This window comes from Alexandromys fortis, unplaced genomic scaffold, assembly GCF_014885135.2.
Source record: "Alexandromys fortis isolate MF-2015 unplaced genomic scaffold, M_Fortis_MF-2015_v1.1 scaffold_13, whole genome shotgun sequence".
Taxonomy (NCBI): domain Eukaryota; kingdom Metazoa; phylum Chordata; class Mammalia; order Rodentia; family Cricetidae; genus Alexandromys; species Alexandromys fortis.
This window is the reverse complement of record NW_026067908.1, coordinates 13,198,923-13,225,369: the sequence shown is the minus strand read 5'-3', so window position 1 is coordinate 13,225,369 and position 26,447 is coordinate 13,198,923. Positions and strand designations below refer to the sequence as shown.

Sequence of the window (26,447 nt, the reverse complement as noted above, 5' to 3'; positions counted from 1 at the left end):
GGGGAGGTTATGTGGGGGGAGGTTATGTGGGGAGGTTATGTGGGGGGAAGGTTATGTGGGGGGGTTATGTGAGGGGGTTATGGGGGTATGTGTCTGTTGGGAGTATGTGCATGTGAGTGGGGGGGTTATGTGCATGTGAGTGTGGGTACTCAGAAAGTGGAAGCCCCTGGGACTTAGAGGAATTGTGAGCTTCTTGATGTGTGGGTACTAGGAGCTAAACACAGATCCTTTGCTAAAGAAATATATGCTCTTAGCCTCAAAGCCATCTCTTGCTTTCTTTTCAAATAGTGACTTATTGTGTACCCCAGGCTAGCCTCTTATTTGCTGGGCCACCCTCCCTGCCCTTTTCTATTTAGGCTGGCATCTGGGAGATCACTTGATCAGTTCTGGTCTCTGTAAGTTCAAGGGCTCAGTCTGGCCTGGTCCCTGCTACATCCTGGCACAGGTGGGCTGCCTGGCCTCGCTCAGCCCTAAGCGTTGCTGTAAGATGGTCTGCGCAGGTAGAGGTGTTTGGTTCAAACTGATAAAGAAGCCACATAAACCTAAGGAGTCTTTTCTTCTTCTGAGCAAACCTGGAACAAGACAGAGCTTTTAAGCAGGGAGTCCCTACACTGTTGCTGGGAGGGGGTTTTCATCAGGGAGTCCTGCGTTGTGGGGGGATGGAGGGGCGAGGAGGGAGGGCTGTCCTCACTCTCTGCTCCACGCAGACCTTTGCCATTCAGAGCTTTATGTAAACAGTGTGTGAGAGAGGACTGTTACCATGGGAAAGTGCCACAGGGCCAGTCCCAGAGGCTAAGCGTTGCAGCTTCTGACAGATTCCATCTGGAGGTTCCAGCCTCCATCTGTGGGCTTCTCAGCTGAAGACATGGAGGACGGGAAGTGGAGAAAAAGAGACCACCTAGGAAGAGAGCATCCCTTATATGTACATGCCTCCCGCAGAGGAAGGAAGGATGTGTGAGGGTCCATGTATCATAGCAGGGTCTACAGATCCCTACTTAACAACACTATAGGCTGGCCATGCACTGACTGAGCTGAAGAGGGGAGGGTTTGCACAGACAGCCCGTGTGTGTGTGTGTGTGTGTGTGTGTGTGTGTGTGTGCATATGCCTTCCTGTGTGTGCTGTGGTGGAGGTATCTTTCAATACGACAAGACCTCATGAACAGATCAGGTAAAGACGAACAAGGCACAATCTCTGTCTCAAAAATGTTCCCGTTTGATGGATGTCCTGAAACAACTTCCAAATAAGAAGAAGCTGGCAAGGGGTGCTCAGGCCCCACTATCAGAGTTTGTCCTGCTCTAGGTCCCCAGAGAAAGTATAGTGACGGCCTCACCCCCACCCGCCCTTGCCTCCTAAGCCTAGGCGAAGTGCCTGCAGCTCTGTCTTTTTATTGCACTTTGTTGATAAGAGGAAGCAATTTCAGAACAGGATTCTCTCTCCAAATGAGTCTCCAGAAGACTTGTGCTGTGAACATCTGTGCCCCCAAAGAGAGATGAGAGCTGACCGCTGATATGGCCTTTACGTGGGAACTGGCGCCGGGTACCAGCCTTGGTCCTTGCTGGCCCCAGCAACAATTATCTTCTCACGCTGCCGCTGGAAACCCTTCTGGCCCTGAGGAAGCTGCAGTGGGAATCCTCAGTCAGGCCTGATTCAGGCAGATGGAATGTGATAGGACCAGGACACACACACACACACACATACACACACACACACACACACACACACACACACACACACACGACACTCCTACAAGCCCTGTCCAAGACCGCATTGAGTGGCTTTTCCCTTCAGTTCACCTCCACATCTTGTACTGAGCCCCGCCAATCCAGACCCAGGCCCGCAGTGATCTGCTCCTCAGCGTTCCCTGGCTCTCCCTGCATCAACCCTTGACCAAGCTTTTTGAGACAGGGTTTCTCTGTGTAGCCCTGGGTGTCCTCAAACCCGCTCTGTAGACCAGGTTTATCTTTGAACTCAGAGATCCACCTGCTTCTGCCTCCCAAATGCTGGGGTTAAAGCCGTGCACCACCATGTCTGGCTCGGGCCAGGTGTCTCATAATTCTTTATTGCTCCTGTGCACTGTGCAGGTGTTTATCGACATCCTAGCCCTAGATGACAGAGGCACTCCCTCCTCTACTTGTGACAAGTAAAAGTGTCTCTAGACACTGCCAAAGCTTCTTTGGATGTATGTCACCCCTCCTGAGGAATACAAGACTGACTCAGAACTGGTGGCCAGTTGGCTTCTCCCTTGGGGGCAGTCTCCCTCCTCTGGCTTCCCTAACTTGGGATCTTCATCTTCCTGACTCCCTGCAGACACTCCTCCTCCACCTGTTGCTGTACTGAGACTTTGCTCTAGGTGTCACAGTTCTAGCCAGCAAGTGTGACTTATAAACACTAAGCATTTAGTTAGCTCATCTCTAGACCCATTTTACAGTCATGTACAGAGGCTTAGGGTTCACCTATGGGAAGGCACAGAGTCCCTGAACTCAGATTCAGACTCGAGAATGCTGGATTTAAAGTCAGTTCTAACAGTCGTACTTGAGCTGGCTCTCCCATGGTTTTCCTCCACCTCCAGAAAGCCAGGGAGTTCTCTCTTAGTTGAGGCTACCACGCAGGGCCAGGAAGGGATCCCATTTCATGACTTATTACTCTGGCCAGCTAGGGATTTCCAAGGCTCAAGCCTGCTTGGCCTGTCCCACAGGTGTCTCTTCTCAGGCCTCTTCCAGGTAAGTAAAGTGGTCACTTCTTTGTGGCCCTGGGCTACTATTGTTCAGGCTTACTCCAGATTAAGGCAGCCCACAGGGGACACTCCAACATAGATCCTCTGTTTCACTACGTGTTTGGAAAAGGAGGCTCCACTCCCCGATCCCCTGCACTCAATCCCATGAGAAAACAGAAGGTCCAGTGCTCTCTGAAGTGCTCAGAAATGTCTCCATGGAAAGGCAGGCTGTACAGCAGGGCTGACTGTAGGGGTTGAGCCTGACTTGCTGATGGTGTACTCTCTGTGGCTCCAACAGGGTCCAGGAAGACGTGCTATCCCTGCATAGCAAGGGGCTCTCTTTGCCTCGCCAGACTTTTGTTCCCTTTGAACTGTGGGTTTTATGCACAAAGATGTCTGTGCATTAAATTATGATGCCAACATTTACGACACTAGAGTCTGGCCCGGGCTTGACTCTGCTCTGAGAACTGCTGGCTGGCTGTATGCTTAGGACAGGAGTGTAACACCCTTTGGCCTGTAAAATGCAGGGCAGCTTGCTGTATTCTTGAATAGATCAGGGGTGACATGCAGCTGAAGACTAGCTGCCACAAGTGCTCTAGAAATGCGACCCACTGTCATGATCAGCAAAGGGGTCACTCTTGGGACTGAATCCCTAAGTTTAGGTCATTCATTCAGTCACTGAGCTGTGGGAAGCCCTATAACATATCAAGGATTCCGCAGAAAGGCTGGGCTCTGGGAGAGATGGTGTGTCCGTCACGAGCCTAGGGCTTAATGGAGTTGCAGCCTACCAGCTGGGCAACGTGGGCATGGACCCAACCATTGGGTGATTCTGCTTCCTCCAGCAGATGACGGCAGCAGTGAGAGCGACATTCTTGGATCCATGGTAACACTACACATGAAGGTTATCTTCTCCCCGCAGCCGCCCTCGTCTTACGAGGTGGTTTATTTAAGGGGACTGACTGGCACTGGCTGTGTGACGTCAGGCAGGCTCGCTTGGGAGAATGGATGGCTCCACGAAGTAGATTTGTGTCATGGAGGGACTGTCAATTTAATGACTACAGAATTGTTTCTATAAACTTGGTGCCACCATCTGGCTGCCCAGAGTCTGCCCTGGACACAGAGCTCAGCTGCTGCCCCAAAGTCACACACTAGTCTCACCAGAGGAGGCTCAGGGCTAAGCCAGGCCTGGACACATTTCCTAAGCACTGTGTTGTTGTTGTTTTTTTTTTTTTTTTTTTTTTTTTTTGAGACAGGGTTTCTCTGTAACTTTGGAACCTGTCCTGGAACTCCTTCTGGAGACCAGGCTGGCCTCGAGCTCACAGAGATCTGCCTGTCTCTGCCTCCCAAGTACTGGGATTAAAGGTGTGTGCCATCACTGCCCCGCTAAGCACAGTGTTTTTAGTTTTGCAAGTTTCCCAGCACGAAGGCTATGAGCGTTTACCATCCACTATCTCGTTAAAGCCCTACGCCAGCCTTATGAGGTTAACTTTATCACTACAGCCATATGGTTTCTTGAATTCTGGTGGCTGGCGAGGCACTTTTCCGGACAGGTGTTAAATGCCCACCGGATAACTGCCTGTACATCTTACCTTGTCAGTCAGGCTGCTGTTGCAGGCCGGCTGTGCCAGGAGCAGTCGCACCAAGTCAGCGTTGCCTTGGTGACAGGCCAGCATGAGGGCAGACGATCCGTCATGGTCCTGCAGGTTGACATCTGCCTGGCAGCTCAGTAGCGCTTGGACCATGTCCTCCCGATCATGGCTAACCCCCAGCATCAGCGCAGTCTGGCCCCCCTGCACAAAGAGCGACAGGCAAAGGCTGAAGCTGGGTGCGTCCAGCAAACCTTCTCAAGGAAACGGCCACTGACCAGATCGTCCCTCTGCTTGTGGCGTGGGACACATCCTTTTCTTTCTGGCTAACTTCTGCTTTCCCATGGCTCCAGTCAAACCCTACACCCCTTCCAAAGCCGCGCCTGGTTTCCCAGCCTGGGCAGCAGCATGAGGCACCTACTGAGTGCTTTCTAACTTCCCTTTACACTTAGGAGCTAAGAAGTTGGCAGCAGGGACTGTTCTTATTTACTTACTTGAGTTTTCTTCTTGTAGTACAGAGGATTAACTTCAGGGCCCCACGCATGCTAGAGAGATGCTCTGCTACTGGATGGTTCCCCACACACCCCAGCGCCCAGGGACAGTTGTTTTTGTGCCAGTCCTCCCAAGGCCTAGCACCGAGCCTGTGAGTGATGTCCTGACTGATGGAGGGCGGAGGGCGGGAAGGCTTTGGCTTCAACCCATGCCTCCTTTCTCTGGGAAGCCGCAGTCTGCTCAGGGCCTCTTGGGTTTTGTTTAATGATTACCCGGAACCCTCTTGTCTCAATAAAATCTCTGTTTGCAGGCCCTGCATTGTTCCTAACCCCTGACCGGTGACAGTATGGTTATCTTGTAGATCCCCACGGTCACCAGTGGATATAGCAATGGGTTAGACTCAGAGAACCAACCCAAGTTGTGTCTCTGCAGTTAATGTGTGACAATGCCAGGTTCTTGTCTTCCCTGAAGCTTGGTTTGCTTGAACATTAATTATATAATTATTTTTCCTGCTGGGCAGTGATGGCATGTGCCTTTAATCCCAGAACTCTGGAGGCAGAGGCAGTTGGATCTCTGGGAGTTTGAGGCCAGCCTGGTTTATAGAGCAAGTTCTAGGACAGGTGGGACTACACAGAGAAACCCTGTCTCAAAAAAACAAAAAAAGAAATTTTTCCCCTGTATGCTTTATGTGGTTCTTGAGGCAATCAAGTAGGATAAAGAGTATAAATCCAGTCACACGAGGTGGTCACTTTTTTGATAATAAGGTGACAATTATTTCTTATTTACACAGGTCTGTTACACGTTCCTCTATTTTCTTATAGCCTTTCCCTACGACTTACTGTATTTTGCCAACCCTTTTTGGATTTGAAGGTCAAGCTTGTCTTCAATGGGATATCAGGTTGACAAGAATAAAACAAGGTCTATGCCTGCTCTCCCTCCAGATCTTCTGTGGCCCTAGGGCAGCGGTTCTTAACCTTCCCAATGGTGCAATGCTTTAATACAGTTCCTTATGTTACGGTGACCCCCCAACCATAAGATCATTTTCTTCGCTACTTCATAACGGTAACTTTGTTACCATTATGAATCATAATGTGAATATCTGTGTTTCCCGACGGTCTTAGGTGACCCCTGGGTAAGGGTCATCTCTGTACTCTGTCCTGATGAGGGAGAACAGGGACGGTTAAGGCACCACCTGCCTCGTGGAGCCCAGCAAGTTAGGAAGCGTCCACTATTGTCATCTCTAAGAGGTAGAGGCTGCGCAGCGCCGCTCAGTAGGTGGGTATCAATAACTGTTTTCAGTCCCCATTTCTCTGGAACCCTGACAGATCTTTCCAGGGCTTGCCAGTTTGCCTTTGAGAGGGTGATTGCTCAGCCTGGAGGTAATGGTTGCTCACTAGATTAATAAACCTGAGGTTTCCTCTCCCCATCCCCCATGAAAGCCAGGTGAAACAGCAGGCAGCCCTCTTGAGTCTCGGGGGCTCCTCCTCACCTTCCTTCTGGTCTAGATTAATACAACTTAGTTCAGTAGTTGGTCATTCCAGAGACACTATACACCAGGCCCTGCAGCGACCTTGGAGATACAAAGATGGGAAGACGCGTCCTTCAGAGACTCCCAGCTCACTCCCATCCTGCTGGCCATCGCCACCTCCCCTCTGAGTCCCAAGGGAGCCGAGGAGAACAGCTGCAGCTGTGGATCCCCAGCTTTTCCTTGGTGACCCTCCTAGAACCCATTGCACCTCAGGAAGGAGGAGGGGTTGACTTTGGTCATGGTGAGGATCCCCTCTTCCAATTAAAAAAATCAGCATGCTTGTTAGGATAATACTATTGAAAATAAAGACACTATGAATTGTCTTCTGGAAGGGGAGCTGTGTGTGACTGAGGAGACTTGGAAAGCCAGAAAGCGAGTTACAAATACCTGTGTCCTGCCGTCAGTAAGGAGCTGTTAGACAGCAGCAACATTCCCCAAATGATGTTTCCTCTGAGTGTGTGTATGTGTGTTTGTGTGCACGAGCGCAATACGTATGTGCAAAGTCGCGTGTGCAGGTGTATGAAAATCATGCTCTATGACACTCCATCCTATTCTTTATTCCTTTGCTGTGGAGGCCCAAAGAGGCCAAAGGTCAGAGAGTTTGGGACTTGTTTTTAGTTCATTCAAGGTTATTGTGCTTCCAACTCAAACAAAGGTCCCACCTAGTTGTGAAGCAGAGTTCTGCTCTCGCAAGGCTATTGTCCACAGGTGTGCCTAGTTGCCAGACTTAAGGTGCTCCTGAAATAGGGAAGTAGCTGGTTCCCACCTAAAATCCAAATAAGTTCCAATTTCCTTTCTGGAAATAATTTGGGATTGCACCCAGGGAGTGGTTTGCCTACACAGTGTTTGGTCTAGGGCGTGAGTCTAGGGCGTGAACGTTGAACGTAGCCGTAACTTTCAATTTGTATGTTAATGCAGGTCTTTTGTTTCATTCCTATGTTTTTAGGGTCAGGGGTATATTAACCAGCTGGAAGTTAAACACGGGTGAATTTTCAGTACTCACTGAAAAATTCCCTCCTGATACTATCCTACATGTCTCAGCTTTTTTTTTATTTTTATTGCGTTTTGTTATTTTTGTTCACATCTTCATATTCTTTACTATATTTCTAAATTCTCATGCCTCCCCTCTGGAAGAGGGCGTTTTTGCTGAGACTCCCCTGACACTTTGCCAGCAGCCAGCAGCCTCTGCAATCCTCCTGTCTCTGCTCCCCACAGACCTGGGGTTACAGGTGTGTGCAGAGCCATGCCCACCTTTTTAATATGAGTATGGGGATTCAAATACTTGAGCAGCAAGTGTTCTAACCACCGAACCATCTCCGGGATCCCTGAAAGCTCTTGGATGAGGTGTGCAAAGTGACTTTGGAGCCACCCAGACTACTGTTGTTTTGGAGAGTGTAGAAGAGGGGGCTCAACACAAATATTTAAATTTTTTTAGTAGTATTATTATTTTCTGTGTATATGTGTTTTGCCTGCATGTATGTCTGTGTTGTGGAACAATCTTTTCGTACATTGTAAAGATGTCACTCGGATTGGCTTAACAAAAAGCTGAATGACCAATAGCTAGGCAGGATTTCCAGTCATGGAGGATGCTGGGAAGAAGAAGGACAGAATCGCAGCTAGGCAGGGAGGAAGCAGGGAAACAGGATGAACAGTACAGAGTAAAGGTAATAAAACCACGAGGCAGAAAGCAAATTACTAGAAATGGGTTAATTTAAGTTATAAGAGCTGGTGGGATGAACCTAGGCTATTGGTCGAGCTTTCATAATTAATAATAAGTCTCTGGGTCATGATTTGGGAGCTGGCTGGCGGGATAGAAAAATTTGATTACATGTCTGTGCCCAGGGAGATCAGAAGAAAGATCAGATATCCTGGAATTAGAGTTCTAGATGGCTGGGAATTGAACCTGGGTCCTCTGGGAGAGCATCCACTGCTCCTAACCGTGAACCATATATCCGGTCCCCAGGTGAGCTTTTAAAGTATGTTTACACAGCCAATAGCTTTTGAAGAGGCAGTGCCTCCTAGGACAGGTCAGGCTTGCTTTTGCCTATTATAAAAGATTCAGGTTCTCCAAACTCAGGGTCCTCTCCTATAACACAGGTGCTACAGTTTGCTAACAGGTGTCCTCGTGTGTTAAAAAGGCTGGTTATCTAACCTCTTCCCCTCCTCCCTCCCTCTTTCTTTCTCTCTGCAAGAGGTAGATTTCTCTACTGTGTGTTCCTGCCATGACATTCTGTCTCACCACTGGCAAAAAGGCAATGGGACAAAGCAGCCAGGGACTGAGTCTCGGAAACCAAGAGCCTAGACAAACCTTTCCTTTGTATAAGTCCCTGGGAATGACCCAGCCCCTCAAACATACTAGGCAAGCACCTACTGCCACTAGCCACACCCTTTGATTATAAGTGACTGTATTTCGGGTATTGCTCATTCTGCTTGGTAGGAAGGTAAGGAAAGACAGGAGATGTTTGAGACCTGGTTACTTTAAGGACCAAAGAAGCACGTCTGTCATATTGCTCAGTTCCAACAGAATTCTGCTTTTACCCTCTGGGTAAGACAAGGCCTGGGAGGCAGGGATCCTCATAGCCCCTGGGAGTGAGGGATTGGTGACCTTACTCTTGCTCCTGCCTGCCCTGCCACCCACACTCTCCATCAGTTTAATGGACATTCATGACTGTATTAAAACAGCTTGGGGGAGAGGGGGCAGAGAGATGGCTCTGTGACTAAGGGTGTGTGTTGCTCTGATACACATATAAGTTTGGTTTTCAGTACCCATGTGGGGTAGCTCGCAACTGCCTGTAAGTCCAGTTCCTGAGGATCTGACACCTCTGGCCTCCACAGGCACCGGCATACACCTGGTAGACACACACACACACACACACATACACACACACACACACACATTTAAAAATAATAAAATAGCAGGCTGTGGTAGCACACTTCCTTAGTACTTGGGAGGCAGAGGCTCGCAGATCTCTGAGTGCGAGGCCAGCCTGGTCTACAAGAGCAAGTTCCAGGACAGCCAGGGCTACACATGGAAACCCTGTCTTAACAACAACAACAAAATCTTTTTAAAAAGGTTTTAGAGAGGAGATGATCAGCAATAACTCTAAAGTACTGAGCGTCCTAAATGTGTCCTGGGTCCAGATCTGGTGAGCCACAGAGATGAGGGGCTACAGCAACCAGCGAGCAAAGTCCTTCCCAAGAGGCTAAGAGAGGTGATTGACTTCAGCAGCCAGACACCAAAGACCTTCCCAAGAGGCTACCATTAGAATTTGGTTGGAGAAGTCAGAGAATTTAAATCCAGGTGGATTTTGCCCTGTTTTAGTTGGAACACAGACTAGATGGTTCAGAGACACCTGTGCCAGCCTTTCTACGTCCCAAGAGCCTGTAAGGAAGATCAAGGATTGGGCTTTTGGATAAGTGCCATTTGACGGCCCCAGCATTCTGGAGTGGGAAAGGCTCCACGGATCTAAACTGAACTCCTCACCCAACTGGCAGAGTCAAACTGGAGGGGTGTTATGTTTGCCGAGAAGCAGAGAGATCAAGCGCTCTCCACCTACCTGGGTGGCTTGGATGTTTACATTCCCCTCTCGCAAGAGCTTCCATACAACAGCCATATCTTCCTTTGTCTCTGCAGAAGCCAAGGGAGTGATCATCACAGCGGTGTAGCCAGCTTTGTTCTGATGATCCACGTTGCAGACACCTGCAAGGGAAGGAAGGGGTGCTGGAACAGCCTGGGCTGGAGCCAGACTGCACTTCAGTGGTTCGACAGAACACTGCTTGCTAGCTGAGACACCATGGACTAGTGTTTCCACAGCAAATTCACTGGCTTACATTTTTAGCAGCCATTAGAACTGGCTAATTTTCTCTACAGGTTTTCTAAGGATGCTCAACAAGGGAGGACCACAAGAGGGCCAGAGACAGACAAGGCATCAATGACAATGACTTTATTTCGAAAGTCTGGGCACAACACACAGTCTTCCTAGATGAGAACATTAAAAGCCAGAGAGGTCACATAAACTATCCACACAATGGAGAGGTTTGACCAGGATTTGGAACTGCCTGGCAACGGATCCCATTCCTCTTAGAGCCACACAACATTCACAGGTGTGCCCACAGGCTCTTGCTAGCTCATATTGTGGGGAGTTCAACATGAGGGTCAAGCCTGTAGGGCCTACCCAAGGGCTCATGTATCAGGGATATGAAAACAATACAGCTTGGGCTGGAGAGTTGGTTCAGCAGTTAAGAGCACTGGCTGCTCTTCCAGAGGTCCTGAGTTCAGTTCCCGCAACCACATGGTGGCTCACAACCGACTAGAATGAAATCTGGTGACTTCTTCTGCAGAACACTGTATACATAAATAAATCTTTTTTGTTTGTTTTGGAGACAGGGTTTCTCTGTGTAGCCTTGGCTGTCTTGGAACTTACCCTGTAGACCAAGCTTACTTCGAACTCACAGAGATCCATTTACCTCTGCCTCCTGAGTGCTGGGATTAAAGGCGTGCGCTACCACTACCCAACTCATAAATAAATCTAGAAAGAAAGAAAGAAAGAAAGAAAGAAAGAAAGAGAGAGAGGAAGGAAGGAAGAAAGAAAGAAAGANAAAGAAAGAAAGAAAGAAAGAAAGAAAGGAAGGAATGAAGCTAGAAAGAAAGAAAGAAAGAAAGAAAGAAAGAAAGAGAGAGAGGAAGGAAGGAAGAAAGAAAGAAAGAAAGAAAGAGAGAGAGAGAGGAAGGAAGGAAGGAAGGAAGGAAGGAAGGAAGGAAGGAAAGAAGGAAGGAAGGAAGGAAAGAAGGAAGGAAGAAAGAAAGGAATGAATGAATGAATACAGGACAAACAGAAAATTTTTGAAGGAAGAAAAGAACTTCCTAATTCTTGTACTGGAACAATGGGGAATATAGCTTTCATGATAGAATGATAAACTAAGACATTTTTAAGATGAGGCAGTAAAGGATAATTTTTTTTTTTTTGGTTTTTCGAGACAGGGTTTCTCTGTGGTTTTGGAGCCTGTCCTGGAACTAGCTCTTGTAGACCAGGCTGGTCTCGAACTCACAGAGATCCGCCTGCCTCTGCCTCCCAAGTGCTGGATTAAAGGCGTGCGCCACCACCGCCTGGCCCTGTAAAGGATAATTTAAAAGACACTCCTGAGCCACAGCCCCAGGGATACACGTTCATATTCTTCTGCATCAAAGAAGCAGCAGGATTTCTACACAAAGACTGAGACCTAGGATCCAAATGACCCCACGCCAGGACAGTGGAAACTCACACCGTCTTGTGCTGTTGCTCATTGCAGAAAGTTGTGTGACTGAGACAAAGTTAAATCTGTCTCAGTAGATCCTGCTGTATCCTCCTCTGTAAGAGGGAATGACAATGGAACCTACCTTTTAGGACTATTACCAAGTTTGTGATCAATATAAGTAAATCACCAAGAATAGCACATAGTAAATACCAGAGGGAATCAGCAGCCATTGTTATAACCATTCAGAACGACACTCATGTAGACTGGGATATTCATCACAACAAAACTGGCTGATAAAAAGATGTCAATTAGGGGTACCTATAAGTTCCGTGAGAGAGAAAAAAATATTGCTTCATCTCATTTAAAGAATATTTTGGAAGTGTGCCATAGAAACACAGACACCAGCAGACACAGAAAATGGAACCTGCCTCATTAGCACGGTTTTCTCCCTGAGGCCCCCAACCACCGTCATGATAGGCAGATGACAAAGGCTGTATGACAGCTCTATTTATCACAACTGTGCCCTGGTAAAGAAGCAGACACCGTGGGCCAGCCAGGTGGCTCAGTGGCTAAAGGCACCTGCCACCAACCTGACAACCTGGGTTCAGTCCTGGGTCCTGGATAGTAGAAGGAGAGAACTGACCCTCACGAGTTGTCCTCTGACCTCTGTCTACATGCACACTGTGGCACATGTGTCTCTATGCCCATAAATAAATATAATTTAAGAAAGAAGTGGATACCCATGCTGTAAGATTTTTTTAATTGCTACCCCTCTGACTGTTTTATGTTTGCTCTAAGAAGTGTTGATGCCCAGGCTACCAGCTTTCTTGTCTCTCTTTAGAAACATGATTTATCGCACAGTAGAGTGATGTCTCTCCCCTCTGCAGAGCACAGAAGGAGGCCGAGGACCCATGTTCTTAAGGCAGCTGCTTCTGAGCAATGTCTAATGAGAAAATCAATCATCCATGGAGGAGAGAGAGGAGAAGGCTCTCAACTGAGCATGCTTCCACTCAATGAGCCACAGTGGCATTCAGGCAAAATAAAGGGTCATTACTAATGGTTGCCTACAGAGAGGAGCTTTATGGCTCTCTCCTCAATAATGACTCACTTACTCATGTAATTTCTGAGCATGTCACAACTGCCCTCTGAAGGGAGCCCAGGTTTGGGAGTGTGGCAGTTCCGTCGCGGACACCTCTTTCACCAAGGTTGAGGAATGACACGTTCAGCTCATTCTCCTCAGCAAGCCTTCAGACTCTTTGCTTGCACTTTCTCATCTGTTTCAGTGTTGTGTCTTTGGCAAGGCACCTTCTGATTGGTTTAATAAGAAGGTAAATGGCCATTAGCTAGGCAGGAGGTATAGGCGGGAGAGCCAGAGAAAGAGGATGCTGAGAAAAAGAAGAGTGGAGAAGCCAGCCAGATGTAGAATGAGTCAGACATATAAAATGGGAGAGAAGTAAAAGCCACATGGTAGAATGTGGATTAATAAGAATATGGGTTAGTTTAAGTTATAAGAGCTAGTTAGGAATAACCCTAAGCTATCAGCTGAGCTTTCATAGTTAATAAGAGTCTCCATGTAGTTATTTGGGAGCTGGATGGTAGGACAGAAAGAGTTTGACTACATCCTGTGCCCAATGTCCAGTCTTGTATATCCACATATGGTGTAACAAAACTTTTTTTTAAAAAGTTCAAAACACAGAATCAAACACATCTTCCTGGTGACTGTGATCTCTCGGGTAGGCTTGGTGCTAGTGGCATACAGAGATGTGGCTCTTTTAAGAGGCCTTGCTACCAAACACTTGAATGAATTTATGAGCAGTGGGTGGCAAACTACTCATTGGTATGAGACCAGGTAGAAACATCTACAGCAGTGTGAACCCAGAAACTTCCCAGGCTCCACCAGTCCCTCCATCCATCATGAGGCCAGGCTCTGAGGGAACTGAGGTGGTGGAGCCAGCTGCCAGCCTGCCACTCGCTAAGCTGCATGGAAGTTTAAGATTTTACTCATGTAGACAGAAAAGGTTGCAGATACACAGTAAGGCAGGTTTGGGTTGAAAAAAAGTCCTATAAACAGGTGACAGTGTGTTTAACAATGTACATAGGCTTAAGAAAAAAAGAAAAAGAGTATAGACAGTCATAAGAATAAGTAAATAAATAATAGTTTAGAAATAATGACGTCTTTAAAGAAAGAGTAAAGTAATAAAAAGAAACCCAGGGAGTCTGGATCCTGTATACTATTGTGTTGTCTTAAAATCTTTTGGTCACTGATGAGCAAACAATAGGTGCTGGGAGACACTGGATTATAAAAGCTACTAAATTAAACCAGCCTATATATGCATATTTTCCTATGGAGGATTTAATGAAGAACAACCTATATATATTTTAAAAATGCTTTATCTTCAAAATGGAAGCCAAAAAATATATTGCATTGGAGAAGAGGTTATACTTTTGTTTCCACAGAAAATGAAAGGCTATGGATTTATTCATTCAAGGTTAAAGAAGATCAGGTTTGACCAGAGAAGACCCCCCTAAAAATCCTGGTTATAGATATAAAGAAATAAACCTAGAAAAACTATAAGTCAGGTGACAAACATTTTATGTGTTCAATCATAAAACAAAAGAATCATCTTTGGCTAACTTGTATACAATGCACAGTCCATACTTGCATTAATTCAGATATGTATGTTACCTTTGAAAGTTTATGTGTTTTCAGAGCAAGGGGACCAGATACCAGGTAACCCAGTATCAGAATGCCTCTGTTGCAGTTTCCTCAGAGTTCTGCATCCAAAATGGCTTTAAGGTTGCTGACTGAGATGGTCCAGCCTCACAGACTGTTCTAGCCAGGACTTGACCTTTATCTTACTTTTCCCATGTTCTCCCGAAGATGCCAGCACCCACAGACAACAGGAAGCAGTCTAGAGACCATGACGCCCACATTCCCAAGTGGTGGAGTGGATGACTTTTGGTCTTTCAATGGGTTTATAGAAGTTTGTCATCACTTTTGGGGGATGGTTACAAGTTGTTATTGGTCATGGTCAGGAAAAAAGCTAACAACAGCGTTAGATTCAAAGATCTCTTTCTGAAGGGAAAAAAAGGGGATATAATATAGAAATGATGAGATAAAGCCAGGTGGTAATGACACACGCCTTTAATCCCAGCACTCGGGAGGCAGAGGCAGGCGGGATCTCTGTGAGTTAGAGGCCAACCTGGTCTACAAGAGCTAGTTCCAGGACAGGCTCCAAAGCTACAGTGAAACCCTGTCTCGAAAAACCAAAAAATAAACAAATAAATAAAATAAATTAAAAATAAAAAATGAGGTGAAGGGTAGAATGTTGAGTCTACTTTTAAACAACCACTAATCTCAAATATTTTACATCAGTGTGGACTTTTGCCTATTGATACAAATTTAAAGTTACTTTTGTTATACTGTATATATGTTTCTATTCTTTTTTTAAAAGATTTATTTATTAAGTATACAACATTCTGCCTCCATGTATGCCCACATGCTAGAGGAGGGTGCCAGATCTCATTACAGATGGTTTCAAGCCACCATGTGGTTGGTGGGAATTGAACTCAGGACCTCTGGAAGAGCAGCCAGTGCTCTTAACCACTGAGCCATCTCTCCAGCCTCATGTTTCTATTCTTACCGAAGGTATTGTACCTATGCAGTTTATTTAAAAGGTTATGTGAAATTTTAGTCTTTAAGAACTGTTTAGGATAATAAGTACAGGCTAATAGTCATCTATAACTATCAAACTTATAATCATGTTAGGTATGTTTTTAAGGTCATACAGAGATATATATTTTAGATAGATAGGTGATCTTCAAACCCTTTGAAAACCTACAGAATATGGCATTTAAAGTGATTTAATAACATAAGGCTTTTCATGACAGTGAGACATGTCTATTACTGACAGCACGAACTTAACTTCAGAAAGGGGTGATGGACACTGAAGAACCTCCACATGGAGTTCGCTTTCTTTATGGCAAAAGCTGGCCATTTGGGCAAGAAACTGCCCTTGCCTTGACTGCTGACAGCATGCTGTTCAAACCGGACAAGCAAGACACAAAAGAAAGCAACGACCTAACTTTGCCAGGACACAGCATTTCCCACACCTGGTCCTTCCTGTCTGTAGTATTATTACCTTCTCCGCACACCTCACAGCTACTGACAGATTGTGCCGTTCTCTGCACACCTTACGGCTAGTTGGTCTCGTTCGCCCTTTTGATGCGAACCTGGGTCCTCTGGAGGTGCAGCTTGCTCTTTCCACCTACTGAAAACCTACACTGTCTCTCTGTGGACCCCTGCAGTGCCCTCTAGTCTACCTGCCACATCCTCAACTGCGCCTAACCCAGTCCTACCATGAGGTCACTCTTCCTGAAGGATTTATTTGCCATGTGTTTTCTACACAAAAACCCGCTCAGCTTCCCAGTACCTTCCAACAGGGTTCCAATACCATCAGCACCCAACGCCCTGCATGCGTGCCTCCAGCTTAGCTTCCAAACCGTCATTCACCTCCTGTACGGACCAGAAGCCTTTTGGCCCTAGGGAGGTTTTCTTTCCCATGTTCCACAGTGTTCTCTTCTGCTAACACATTCCTCGGGCTGCTCCAGGCTCCTCTCCTGTTCTCTGAACTAGGCGCTATCTCACTTCTGCGTCTTGAAATTTCATCTAGATCTCTCTCTTCTGAGGCATCATCCCGAACCCCACTCTGACCTCTGACTTTTTATTATTATTATTATTATTATTATTATTATTATTATTATTATTATTTTGGTTTTTCGAGACAGGGTTTCTCTGTAACTTTGGAACCTGTCCTGGAACTCCTTCTGGAGACCAGGCTGGCCTCGAGCTCACAGAGATCTGCCTGTCTCTGCCTCCCAAGTACTGGGATTAAAGGTGTGTGCCATCACTGCCCCGCTAAGCACAGTGTTTTTAGTTTTGCAAGTTTCCCAGCACGAAGGCTATGAGCGTTTACCATCCACTATCTCGTTAAAGCCCTACGCCAGCCTTATGAGGTTAACTTTATCACTACAGCCATATGGTTTCTTGAATTCTGGTGGCTGGCGAGGCACTTTTCCGGACAGGTGTTAAATGCCCACCGGATAACTGCCTGTACATCTTACCTTGTCAGTCAGGCTGCTGTTGCAGGCCGGCTGTGCCAGGAGCAGTCGCACCAAGTCAGCGTTGCCTTGGTGACAGGCCAGCATGAGGGCAGACGATCCGTCATGGTCCTGCAGGTTGACATCTGCCTGGCAGCTCAGTAGCGCTTGGACCATGTCCTCCCGATCATGGCTAACCCCCAGCATCAGCGCAGTCTGGCCCCCCTGCACAAAGAGCGACAGGCAAAGGCTGAAGCTGGGTGCGTCCAGCAAACCTTCTCAAGGAAACGGCCACTGACCAGATCGTCCCTCTGCTTGTGGCGTGGGACACATCCTTTTCTTTCTGGCTAACTTCTGCTTTCCCATGGCTCCAGTCAAACCCTACACCCCTTCCAAAGCCGCGCCTGGTTTCCCAGCCTGGGCAGCAGCATGAGGCACCTACTGAGTGCTTTCTAACTTCCCTTTACACTTAGGAGCTAAGAAGTTGGCAGCAGGGACTGTTCTTATTTACTTACTTGAGTTTTCTTCTTGTAGTACAGAGGATTAACTTCAGGGCCCCACGCATGCTAGAGAGATGCTCTGCTACTGGATGGTTCCCCACACACCCCAGCGCCCAGGGACAGTTGTTTTTGTGCCAGTCCTCCCAAGGCCTAGCACCGAGCCTGTGAGTGATGTCCTGACTGATGGAGGGCGGAGGGCGGGAAGGCTTTGGCTTCAACCCATGCCTCCTTTCTCTGGGAAGCCGCAGTCTGCTCAGGGCCTCTTGGGTTTTGTTTAATGATTACCCGGAACCCTCTTGTCTCAATAAAATCTCTGTTTGCAGGCCCTGCATTGTTCCTAACCCCTGACCGGTGACAGTATGGTTATCTTGTAGATCCCCACGGTCACCAGTGGATATAGCAATGGGTTAGACTCAGAGAACCAACCCAAGTTGTGTCTCTGCAGTTAATGTGTGACAATGCCAGGTTCTTGTCTTCCCTGAAGCTTGGTTTGCTTGAACATTAATTATATAATTATTTTTCCTGCTGGGCAGTGATGGCATGTGCCTTTAATCCCAGAACTCTGGAGGCAGAGGCAGTTGGATCTCTGGGAGTTTGAGGCCAGCCTGGTTTATAGAGCAAGTTCTAGGACAGGTGGGACTACACAGAGAAACCCTGTCTCAAAAAAACAAAAAAAGAAATTTTTCCCCTGTATGCTTTATGTGGTTCTTGAGGCAATCAAGTAGGATAAAGAGTATAAATCCAGTCACACGAGGTGGTCACTTTTTTGATAATAAGGTGACAATTATTTCTTATTTACACAGGTCTGTTACACGTTCCTCTATTTTCTTATAGCCTTTCCCTACGACTTACTGTATTTTGCCAACCCTTTTTGGATTTGAAGGTCAAGCTTGTCTTCAATGGGATATCAGGTTGACAAGAATAAAACAAGGTCTATGCCTGCTCTCCCTCCAGATCTTCTGTGGCCCTAGGGCAGCGGTTCTTAACCTTCCCAATGGTGCAATGCTTTAATACAGTTCCTTATGTTACGGTGACCCCCCAACCATAAGATCATTTTCTTCGCTACTTCATAACGGTAACTTTGTTACCATTATGAATCATAATGTGAATATCTGTGTTTCCCGACGGTCTTAGGTGACCCCTGGGTAAGGGTCATCTCTGTACTCTGTCCTGATGAGGGAGAACAGGGACGGTTAAGGCACCACCTGCCTCGTGGAGCCCAGCAAGTTAGGAAGCGTCCACTATTGTCATCTCTAAGAGGTAGAGGCTGCGCAGCGCCGCTCAGTAGGTGGGTATCAATAACTGTTTTCAGTCCCCATTTCTCTGGAACCCTGACAGATCTTTCCAGGGCTTGCCAGTTTGCCTTTGAGAGGGTGATTGCTCAGCCTGGAGGTAATGGTTGCTCACTAGATTAATAAACCTGAGGTTTCCTCTCCCCATCCCCCATGAAAGCCAGGTGAAACAGCAGGCAGCCCTCTTGAGTCTCGGGGGCTCCTCCTCACCTTCCTTCTGGTCTAGATTAATACAACTTAGTTCAGTAGTTGGTCATTCCAGAGACACTATACACCAGGCCCTGCAGCGACCTTGGAGATACAAAGATGGGAAGACGCGTCCTTCAGAGACTCCCAGCTCACTCCCATCCTGCTGGCCATCGCCACCTCCCCTCTGAGTCCCAAGGGAGCCGAGGAGAACAGCTGCAGCTGTGGATCCCCAGCTTTTCCTTGGTGACCCTCCTAGAACCCATTGCACCTCAGGAAGGAGGAGGGGTTGACTTTGGTCATGGTGAGGATCCCCTCTTCCAATTAAAAAAATCAGCATGCTTGTTAGGATAATACTATTGAAAATAAAGACACTATGAATTGTCTTCTGGAAGGGGAGCTGTGTGTGACTGAGGAGACTTGGAAAGCCAGAAAGCGAGTTACAAATACCTGTGTCCTGCCGTCAGTAAGGAGCTGTTAGACAGCAGCAACATTCCCCAAATGATGTTTCCTCTGAGTGTGTGTATGTGTGTTTGTGTGCACGAGCGCAATACGTATGTGCAAAGTCGCGTGTGCAGGTGTATGAAAATCATGCTCTATGACACTCCATCCTATTCTTTATTCCTTTGCTGTGGAGGCCCAAAGAGGCCAAAGGTCAGAGAGTTTGGGACTTGTTTTTAGTTCATTCAAGGTTATTGTGCTTCCAACTCAAACAAAGGTCCCACCTAGTTGTGAAGCAGAGTTCTGCTCTCGCAAGGCTATTGTCCACAGGTGTGCCTAGTTGCCAGACTTAAGGTGCTCCTGAAATAGGGAAGTAGCTGGTTCCCACCTAAAATCCAAATAAGTTCCAATTTCCTTTCTGGAAATAATTTGGGATTGCACCCAGGGAGTGGTTTGCCTACACAGTGTTTGGTCTAGGGCGTGAGTCTAGGGCGTGAACGTTGAACGTAGCCGTAACTTTCAATTTGTATGTTAATGCAGGTCTTTTGTTTCATTCCTATGTTTTTAGGGTCAGGGGTATATTAACCAGCTGGAAGTTAAACACGGGTGAATTTTCAGTACTCACTGAAAAATTCCCTCCTGATACTATCCTACATGTCTCAGCTTTTTTTTTATTTTTATTGCGTTTTGTTATTTTTGTTCACATCTTCATATTCTTTACTATATTTCTAAATTCTCATGCCTCCCCTCTGGAAGAGGGCGTTTTTGCTGAGACTCCCCTGACACTTTGCCAGCAGCCAGCAGCCTCTGCAATCCTCCTGTCTCTGCTCCCCACAGACCTGGGGTTACAGGTGTGTGCAGAGCCATGCCCACCTTTTTAATATGAGTATGGGGATTCAAATACTTGAGCAGCAAGTGTTCTAACCACCGAACCATCTCCGGGATCCCTGAAAGCTCTTGGATGAGGTGTGCAAAGTGACTTTGGAGCCACCCAGACTACTGTTGTTTTGGAGAGTGTAGAAGAGGGGGCTCAACACAAATATTTAAATTTTTTTAGTAGTATTATTATTTTCTGTGTATATGTGTTTTGCCTGCATGTATGTCTGTGTTGTGGAACAATCTTTTCGTACATTGTAAAGATGTCACTCGGATTGGCTTAACAAAAAGCTGAATGACCAATAGCTAGGCAGGATTTCCAGTCATGGAGGATGCTGGGAAGAAGAAGGACAGAATCGCAGCTAGGCAGGGAGGAAGCAGGGAAACAGGATGAACAGTACAGAGTAAAGGTAATAAAACCACGAGGCAGAAAGCAAATTACTAGAAATGGGTTAATTTAAGTTATAAGAGCTGGTGGGATGAACCTAGGCTATTGGTCGAGCTTTCATAATTAATAATAAGTCTCTGGGTCATGATTTGGGAGCTGGCTGGCGGGATAGAAAAATTTGATTACATGTCTGTGCCCAGGGAGATCAGAAGAAAGATCAGATATCCTGGAATTAGAGTTCTAGATGGCTGGGAATTGAACCTGGGTCCTCTGGGAGAGCATCCACTGCTCCTAACCGTGAACCATATATCCGGTCCCCAGGTGAGCTTTTAAAGTATGTTTACACAGCCAATAGCTTTTGAAGAGGCAGTGCCTCCTAGGACAGGTCAGGCTTGCTTTTGCCTATTATAAAAGATTCAGGTTCTCCAAACTCAGGGTCCTCTCCTATAACACAGGTGCTACAGTTTGCTAACAGGTGTCCTCGTGTGTTAAAAAGGCTGGTTATCTAACCTCTTCCCCTCCTCCCTCCCTCTTTCTTTCTCTCTGCAAGAGGTAGATTTCTCTACTGTGTGTTCCTGCCATGACATTCTGTCTCACCACTGGCAAAAAGGCAATGGGACAAAGCAGCCAGGGACTGAGTCTCGGAAACCAAGAGCCTAGACAAACCTTTCCTTTGTATAAGTCCCTGGGAATGACCCAGCCCCTCAAACATACTAGGCAAGCACCTACTGCCACTAGCCACACCCTTTGATTATAAGTGACTGTATTTCGGGTATTGCTCATTCTGCTTGGTAGGAAGGTAAGGAAAGACAGGAGATGTTTGAGACCTGGTTACTTTAAGGACCAAAGAAGCACGTCTGTCATATTGCTCAGTTCCAACAGAATTCTGCTTTTACCCTCTGGGTAAGACAAGGCCTGGGAGGCAGGGATCCTCATAGCCCCTGGGAGTGAGGGATTGGTGACCTTACTCTTGCTCCTGCCTGCCCTGCCACCCACACTCTCCATCAGTTTAATGGACATTCATGACTGTATTAAAACAGCTTGGGGGAGAGGGGGCAGAGAGATGGCTCTGTGACTAAGGGTGTGTGTTGCTCTGATACACATATAAGTTTGGTTTTCAGTACCCATGTGGGGTAGCTCGCAACTGCCTGTAAGTCCAGTTCCTGAGGATCTGACACCTCTGGCCTCCACAGGCACCGGCATACACCTGGTAGACACACACACACACACACACATACACACACACACACACACATTTAAAAATAATAAAATAGCAGGCTGTGGTAGCACACTTCCTTAGTACTTGGGAGGCAGAGGCTCGCAGATCTCTGAGTGCGAGGCCAGCCTGGTCTACAAGAGCAAGTTCCAGGACAGCCAGGGCTACACATGGAAACCCTGTCTTAACAACAACAACAAAATCTTTTTAAAAAGGTTTTAGAGAGGAGATGATCAGCAATAACTCTAAAGTACTGAGCGTCCTAAATGTGTCCTGGGTCCAGATCTGGTGAGCCACAGAGATGAGGGGCTACAGCAACCAGCGAGCAAAGTCCTTCCCAAGAGGCTAAGAGAGGTGATTGACTTCAGCAGCCAGACACCAAAGACCTTCCCAAGAGGCTACCATTAGAATTTGGTTGGAGAAGTCAGAGAATTTAAATCCAGGTGGATTTTGCCCTGTTTTAGTTGGAACACAGACTAGATGGTTCAGAGACACCTGTGCCAGCCTTTCTACGTCCCAAGAGCCTGTAAGGAAGATCAAGGATTGGGCTTTTGGATAAGTGCCATTTGACGGCCCCAGCATTCTGGAGTGGGAAAGGCTCCACGGATCTAAACTGAACTCCTCACCCAACTGGCAGAGTCAAACTGGAGGGGTGTTATGTTTGCCGAGAAGCAGAGAGATCAAGCGCTCTCCACCTACCTGGGTGGCTTGGATGTTTACATTCCCCTCTCGCAAGAGCTTCCATACAACAGCCATATCTTCCTTTGTCTCTGCAGAAGCCAAGGGAGTGATCATCACAGCGGTGTAGCCAGCTTTGTTCTGATGATCCACGTTGCAGACACCTGCAAGGGAAGGAAGGGGTGCTGGAACAGCCTGGGCTGGAGCCAGACTGCACTTCAGTGGTTCGACAGAACACTGCTTGCTAGCTGAGACACCATGGACTAGTGTTTCCACAGCAAATTCACTGGCTTACATTTTTAGCAGCCATTAGAACTGGCTAATTTTCTCTACAGGTTTTCTAAGGATGCTCAACAAGGGAGGACCACAAGAGGGCCAGAGACAGACAAGGCATCAATGACAATGACTTTATTTCGAAAGTCTGGGCACAACACACAGTCTTCCTAGATGAGAACATTAAAAGCCAGAGAGGTCACATAAACTATCCACACAATGGAGAGGTTTGACCAGGATTTGGAACTGCCTGGCAACGGATCCCATTCCTCTTAGAGCCACACAACATTCACAGGTGTGCCCACAGGCTCTTGCTAGCTCATATTGTGGGGAGTTCAACATGAGGGTCAAGCCTGTAGGGCCTACCCAAGGGCTCATGTATCAGGGATATGAAAACAATACAGCTTGGGCTGGAGAGTTGGTTCAGCAGTTAAGAGCACTGGCTGCTCTTCCAGAGGTCCTGAGTTCAGTTCCCGCAACCACATGGTGGCTCACAACCGACTAGAATGAAATCTGGTGACTTCTTCTGCAGAACACTGTATACATAAATAAATCTTTTTTGTTTGTTTTGGAGACAGGGTTTCTCTGTGTAGCCTTGGCTGTCTTGGAACTTACCCTGTAGACCAAGCTTACTTCGAACTCACAGAGATCCATTTACCTCTGCCTCCTGAGTGCTGGGATTAAAGGCGTGCGCTACCACTACCCAACTCATAAATAAATCTAGAAAGAAAGAAAGAAAGAAAGAAAGAAAGAAAGAGAGAGAGGAAGGAAGGAAGAAAGAAAGAAAGANTCTCTATGGTTTTGGAGCCTGTCCTGGAACTAGCTCTTGTAGACCAGGCTGGTCAAGAACTCCCAGAGATCCGCCTGCCTCTGCCTCCCAAGTGCTGGGATTAAAGGCGTGCGCCACCACCGCCCGGCCCCACTCTGAGTTTTTAAAATTATTATTTTAGCATTTTATCTGTATAAGTGCTTTGCCAGCATGTATATGTGTACCACATGCATGCCTGGTACCGGCCCAGGCCTGAAGAGGGTATCAGAGCTCCTAGAACTAGAGTTACAGATAGGTGTGTGGTGGTTTGAAAGAAAATAGTGCTCCCACAGGGAGTGGCACTGTTAGGAAGCGTGGTCTTGTTGGAAGAAGGTGTCACTGTAGGGGTGGTCTTTGAGGTCTCATATATGCGCAAGCCACCCCCAGTATCACAGTCTACTTCCTGTTGTCTGCACAGCAGCATGTAGCAGCTACCTCTCCAGCACTATGTCTGTCTGCATGCCTCTGTGTCCCACCATGATGATAATAGACTAAATCTCTGAACGGTAAGCAAATCGCCTCTGTTAAATGTTTTCTTTGTAAGAGTTGCCATGGTCATGGTGTCTCTTCACAGCGGTAGAAACCCTAAGATGAGGTGTGTGCCTCCATGTGGGCATTGGAAAATGAACCTGGGTCCTCTGGAGGTTCAGACTGTTCTTAAATGATGAGCCATCTTTCCAGGCCCCAGCTCTGAGTCAAGCAATAAGCTTCTGAGAAACAGAGGGCTCACTCACTTCTGCATCCCTGATTATAAGGCACACAAATCATAAGAAATCAACAGATACTTGATGAAACATGCATGCGTCAAATTGGTAAATTGGAGTTATTTTTTGATAATGGTGTATTATGGAGACAAGAGGAGGTGGCCTTTCCTGAGGTGTGGCGCAGCTCTGAAGCTGGACAGACCAAACGCAAAATCTGCCTTATGACCTGAACAAATTCTATAGCCCCAAGCCTCAGTTGCTCAACTGCAGCATGAGAGGGACCGTACTGATGACACCACAGGGACCAGAGACACTGTGAAGAATAAATGACAGAGCACAGGCAATGGGAACTTGGTTCTGGGGAGCAGGTACTAAGACGGGATGATCGGAGATTAGCGCGGGTCCTGTTGTGAAGAAGACGTGTGAGCTCGTGGAGCTTTCCCAAATAAGAAACAAAACAACAAAACACAACTTTAATCCCTGCACGTGGGAGGCAGGGGCAGGTGAATCTCTGTGAGTTCAAGGCCAGTCTGAGCTACCCTGTGAAATACTGCCTTGAGCCCTCCGACCCCCCAACAAAGCATTTGCCAGTCTGGCCCTGTTCCTGGACAAGAGGAACTCAGAGTGATGAGAAAGGACTGTGACATAAGAAGCCCCTTACTGTAGTCCCAGATACTTAGGAGACTGAAGCAGGGCAATGGTTTGAGTCCAGGCATTCAGGATAGCTTGAGCAACATAAAAAGATACCATTTTGTAGGCCATGGGCCTCCAAAGATGGACGCAGGTGTCACAGCGCCGTCTCTGACCTGTGTCCAGCAGCAGCTTCACGATGGCGAAGTTGGAATGAGACACGCTGTAGTGAAGGGCTGTGTTCCCGCTTCGGTCAGCCAGATTGACAAGCAGCTTCAGAAGACATGGGGAACGAGACTGGACCTCGAGGAGGTAAGCGGCCACCACGGCAGGGCTAGATAACTTCCGGCTGGACACACGGAACCACTCTTGGCTGATGGTATTCAGACTTTGCCTCTGAAACGGCAGAAGATTCTGATTGCGAGAGATCTCCCGGCCTAGACACCCTAGTTAGAGCTCTCGGGGACACTTGGATAGGTCAGCTGTGGATGCTTCTGCCTCTCTGCCTCTCTCACACTTCCCTGTGGTCCGTCCTGTCTTATCTGGGGGATCCGAGATGGCAGGACCAAGAATCCTGCTGCACACTTGATGCTGCTCTGATTCTCCCAGCCCTCTACTTCCCACCCGTTGGCAATTATATACAAAATAAACAGCAAGTAGAAGAAGGATCAGCTCTGTGTGTAACAAACAGGCCACATGTTTCAAATATTTATCTGATGGACAAGAGATGATATTGGTATGTGGCTATTATTTTTTGTTTTGTTTTTGTTTTTTGAGACAGGGTTTCTCTGTAGCTTTGGAGCCTGTCCTGGAACTAGCTCTTGTAGAGCAGGCTGGCCTCGAACTCAATCCGCCTGCCTCTGTCTCGCGAGTTCTGAGATTAAAAGCGTGCGCCACTACCACCCTGCTGGATGTAGTTATTATAAATGATTTTATGCTCATTCTAGAAGAGGATCCAGGTTTAGTCATTAAACTCACACGACCAGATACAAGCCCTGGCTCAGCCAAGTGACCATACACTCCCATGGAATATTTCTTGTTCCTGTTATCAAATGGGTCTGGCTTCCTTGTTTCCACAGTTCTATGGGGTGAGGTAATTTTAAAACCTACTTTGCCTCTTTGGTAGGGGCAAGATGGCAGGGATGCAGGGCTTCACATCCTGTTTGGTTTAATGTGGGCTTTTGTCACATTTCCGGAGCAGAAACATCAGAATTTGTGGCTAAAACATTTCTCTGTATCAGAATATCTTCTTTATCTAGAGCATCCAGAAGATCTGAAGGAAAGCCCTGGTATCATGGAATACAGTGGTAGACTTTTCAAAGTCGCACTTGGCTGTATGAGTCTGAGATCAGGTTGGACTGTGTAAGACCTTATCTCAAAAACGATGAATGAATGAATGAATGAACAAACAGTTAAAACCGAGCTTAGTGCCGGGCGTTGGTGGCACACGCCTTTAATCCCAGCACTCAGGAGGCAGAGGCAGGCGGATCTCTGTGAGTTCGAGACCAGCCTGGTCTACAGAGCTAGTTCCAGGACAGGCTCCAAAGCTGCAGAGAAACCCTGTCTCGAAAAACTAAAAAAAAAAAACAAAAAACCCAAGCTTAGTTATGTAATTTGAGCATCAGGAGCCTCCATCAACATCCATTGCACGTACCGGCTCCTTAACAGTCTGGGGAATGCTGTTTGCCAAATCAACTAAGATTAAAAAGAAAAAGAAAAAAAACTGAGACTGGGTTGGGAGAGTAACAAGCACTGCTGAATCGATCATTTTTAATCTCTGGGCTGCTCTGCTGAGGGAGA

General features: G+C 47.0%; 1 protein-coding gene across 3 annotated transcripts in view; it reads right to left on the bottom strand.

The window, feature by feature from the left end:
* Positions 1 to 26,447, bottom strand: part of Kank4 (KN motif and ankyrin repeat domains 4) — a 79,522-nt gene that overhangs the window by 3,851 nt on the left and 49,224 nt on the right. Inside the window, exons 7-9 of one of the 3 annotated variants that reach the window (XM_050136405.1) lie at positions 24,824 to 25,043; positions 22,254 to 22,396; positions 16,680 to 16,880 (exon numbers count right to left, since the gene is read on the bottom strand). In XM_050136405.1, the coding sequence (XP_049992362.1) occupies positions 16,680 to 16,880; positions 22,254 to 22,396; positions 24,824 to 25,043 (564 nt within the window). Of the gene's footprint in view, positions 1 to 4,303; positions 4,505 to 9,877; positions 10,021 to 16,679; positions 16,881 to 22,253; positions 22,397 to 24,823; positions 25,044 to 26,447 lie in introns of all 3 variants that reach the window. The other 2 variants (XM_050136407.1, XM_050136408.1) reach the window with 2 other exon arrangements.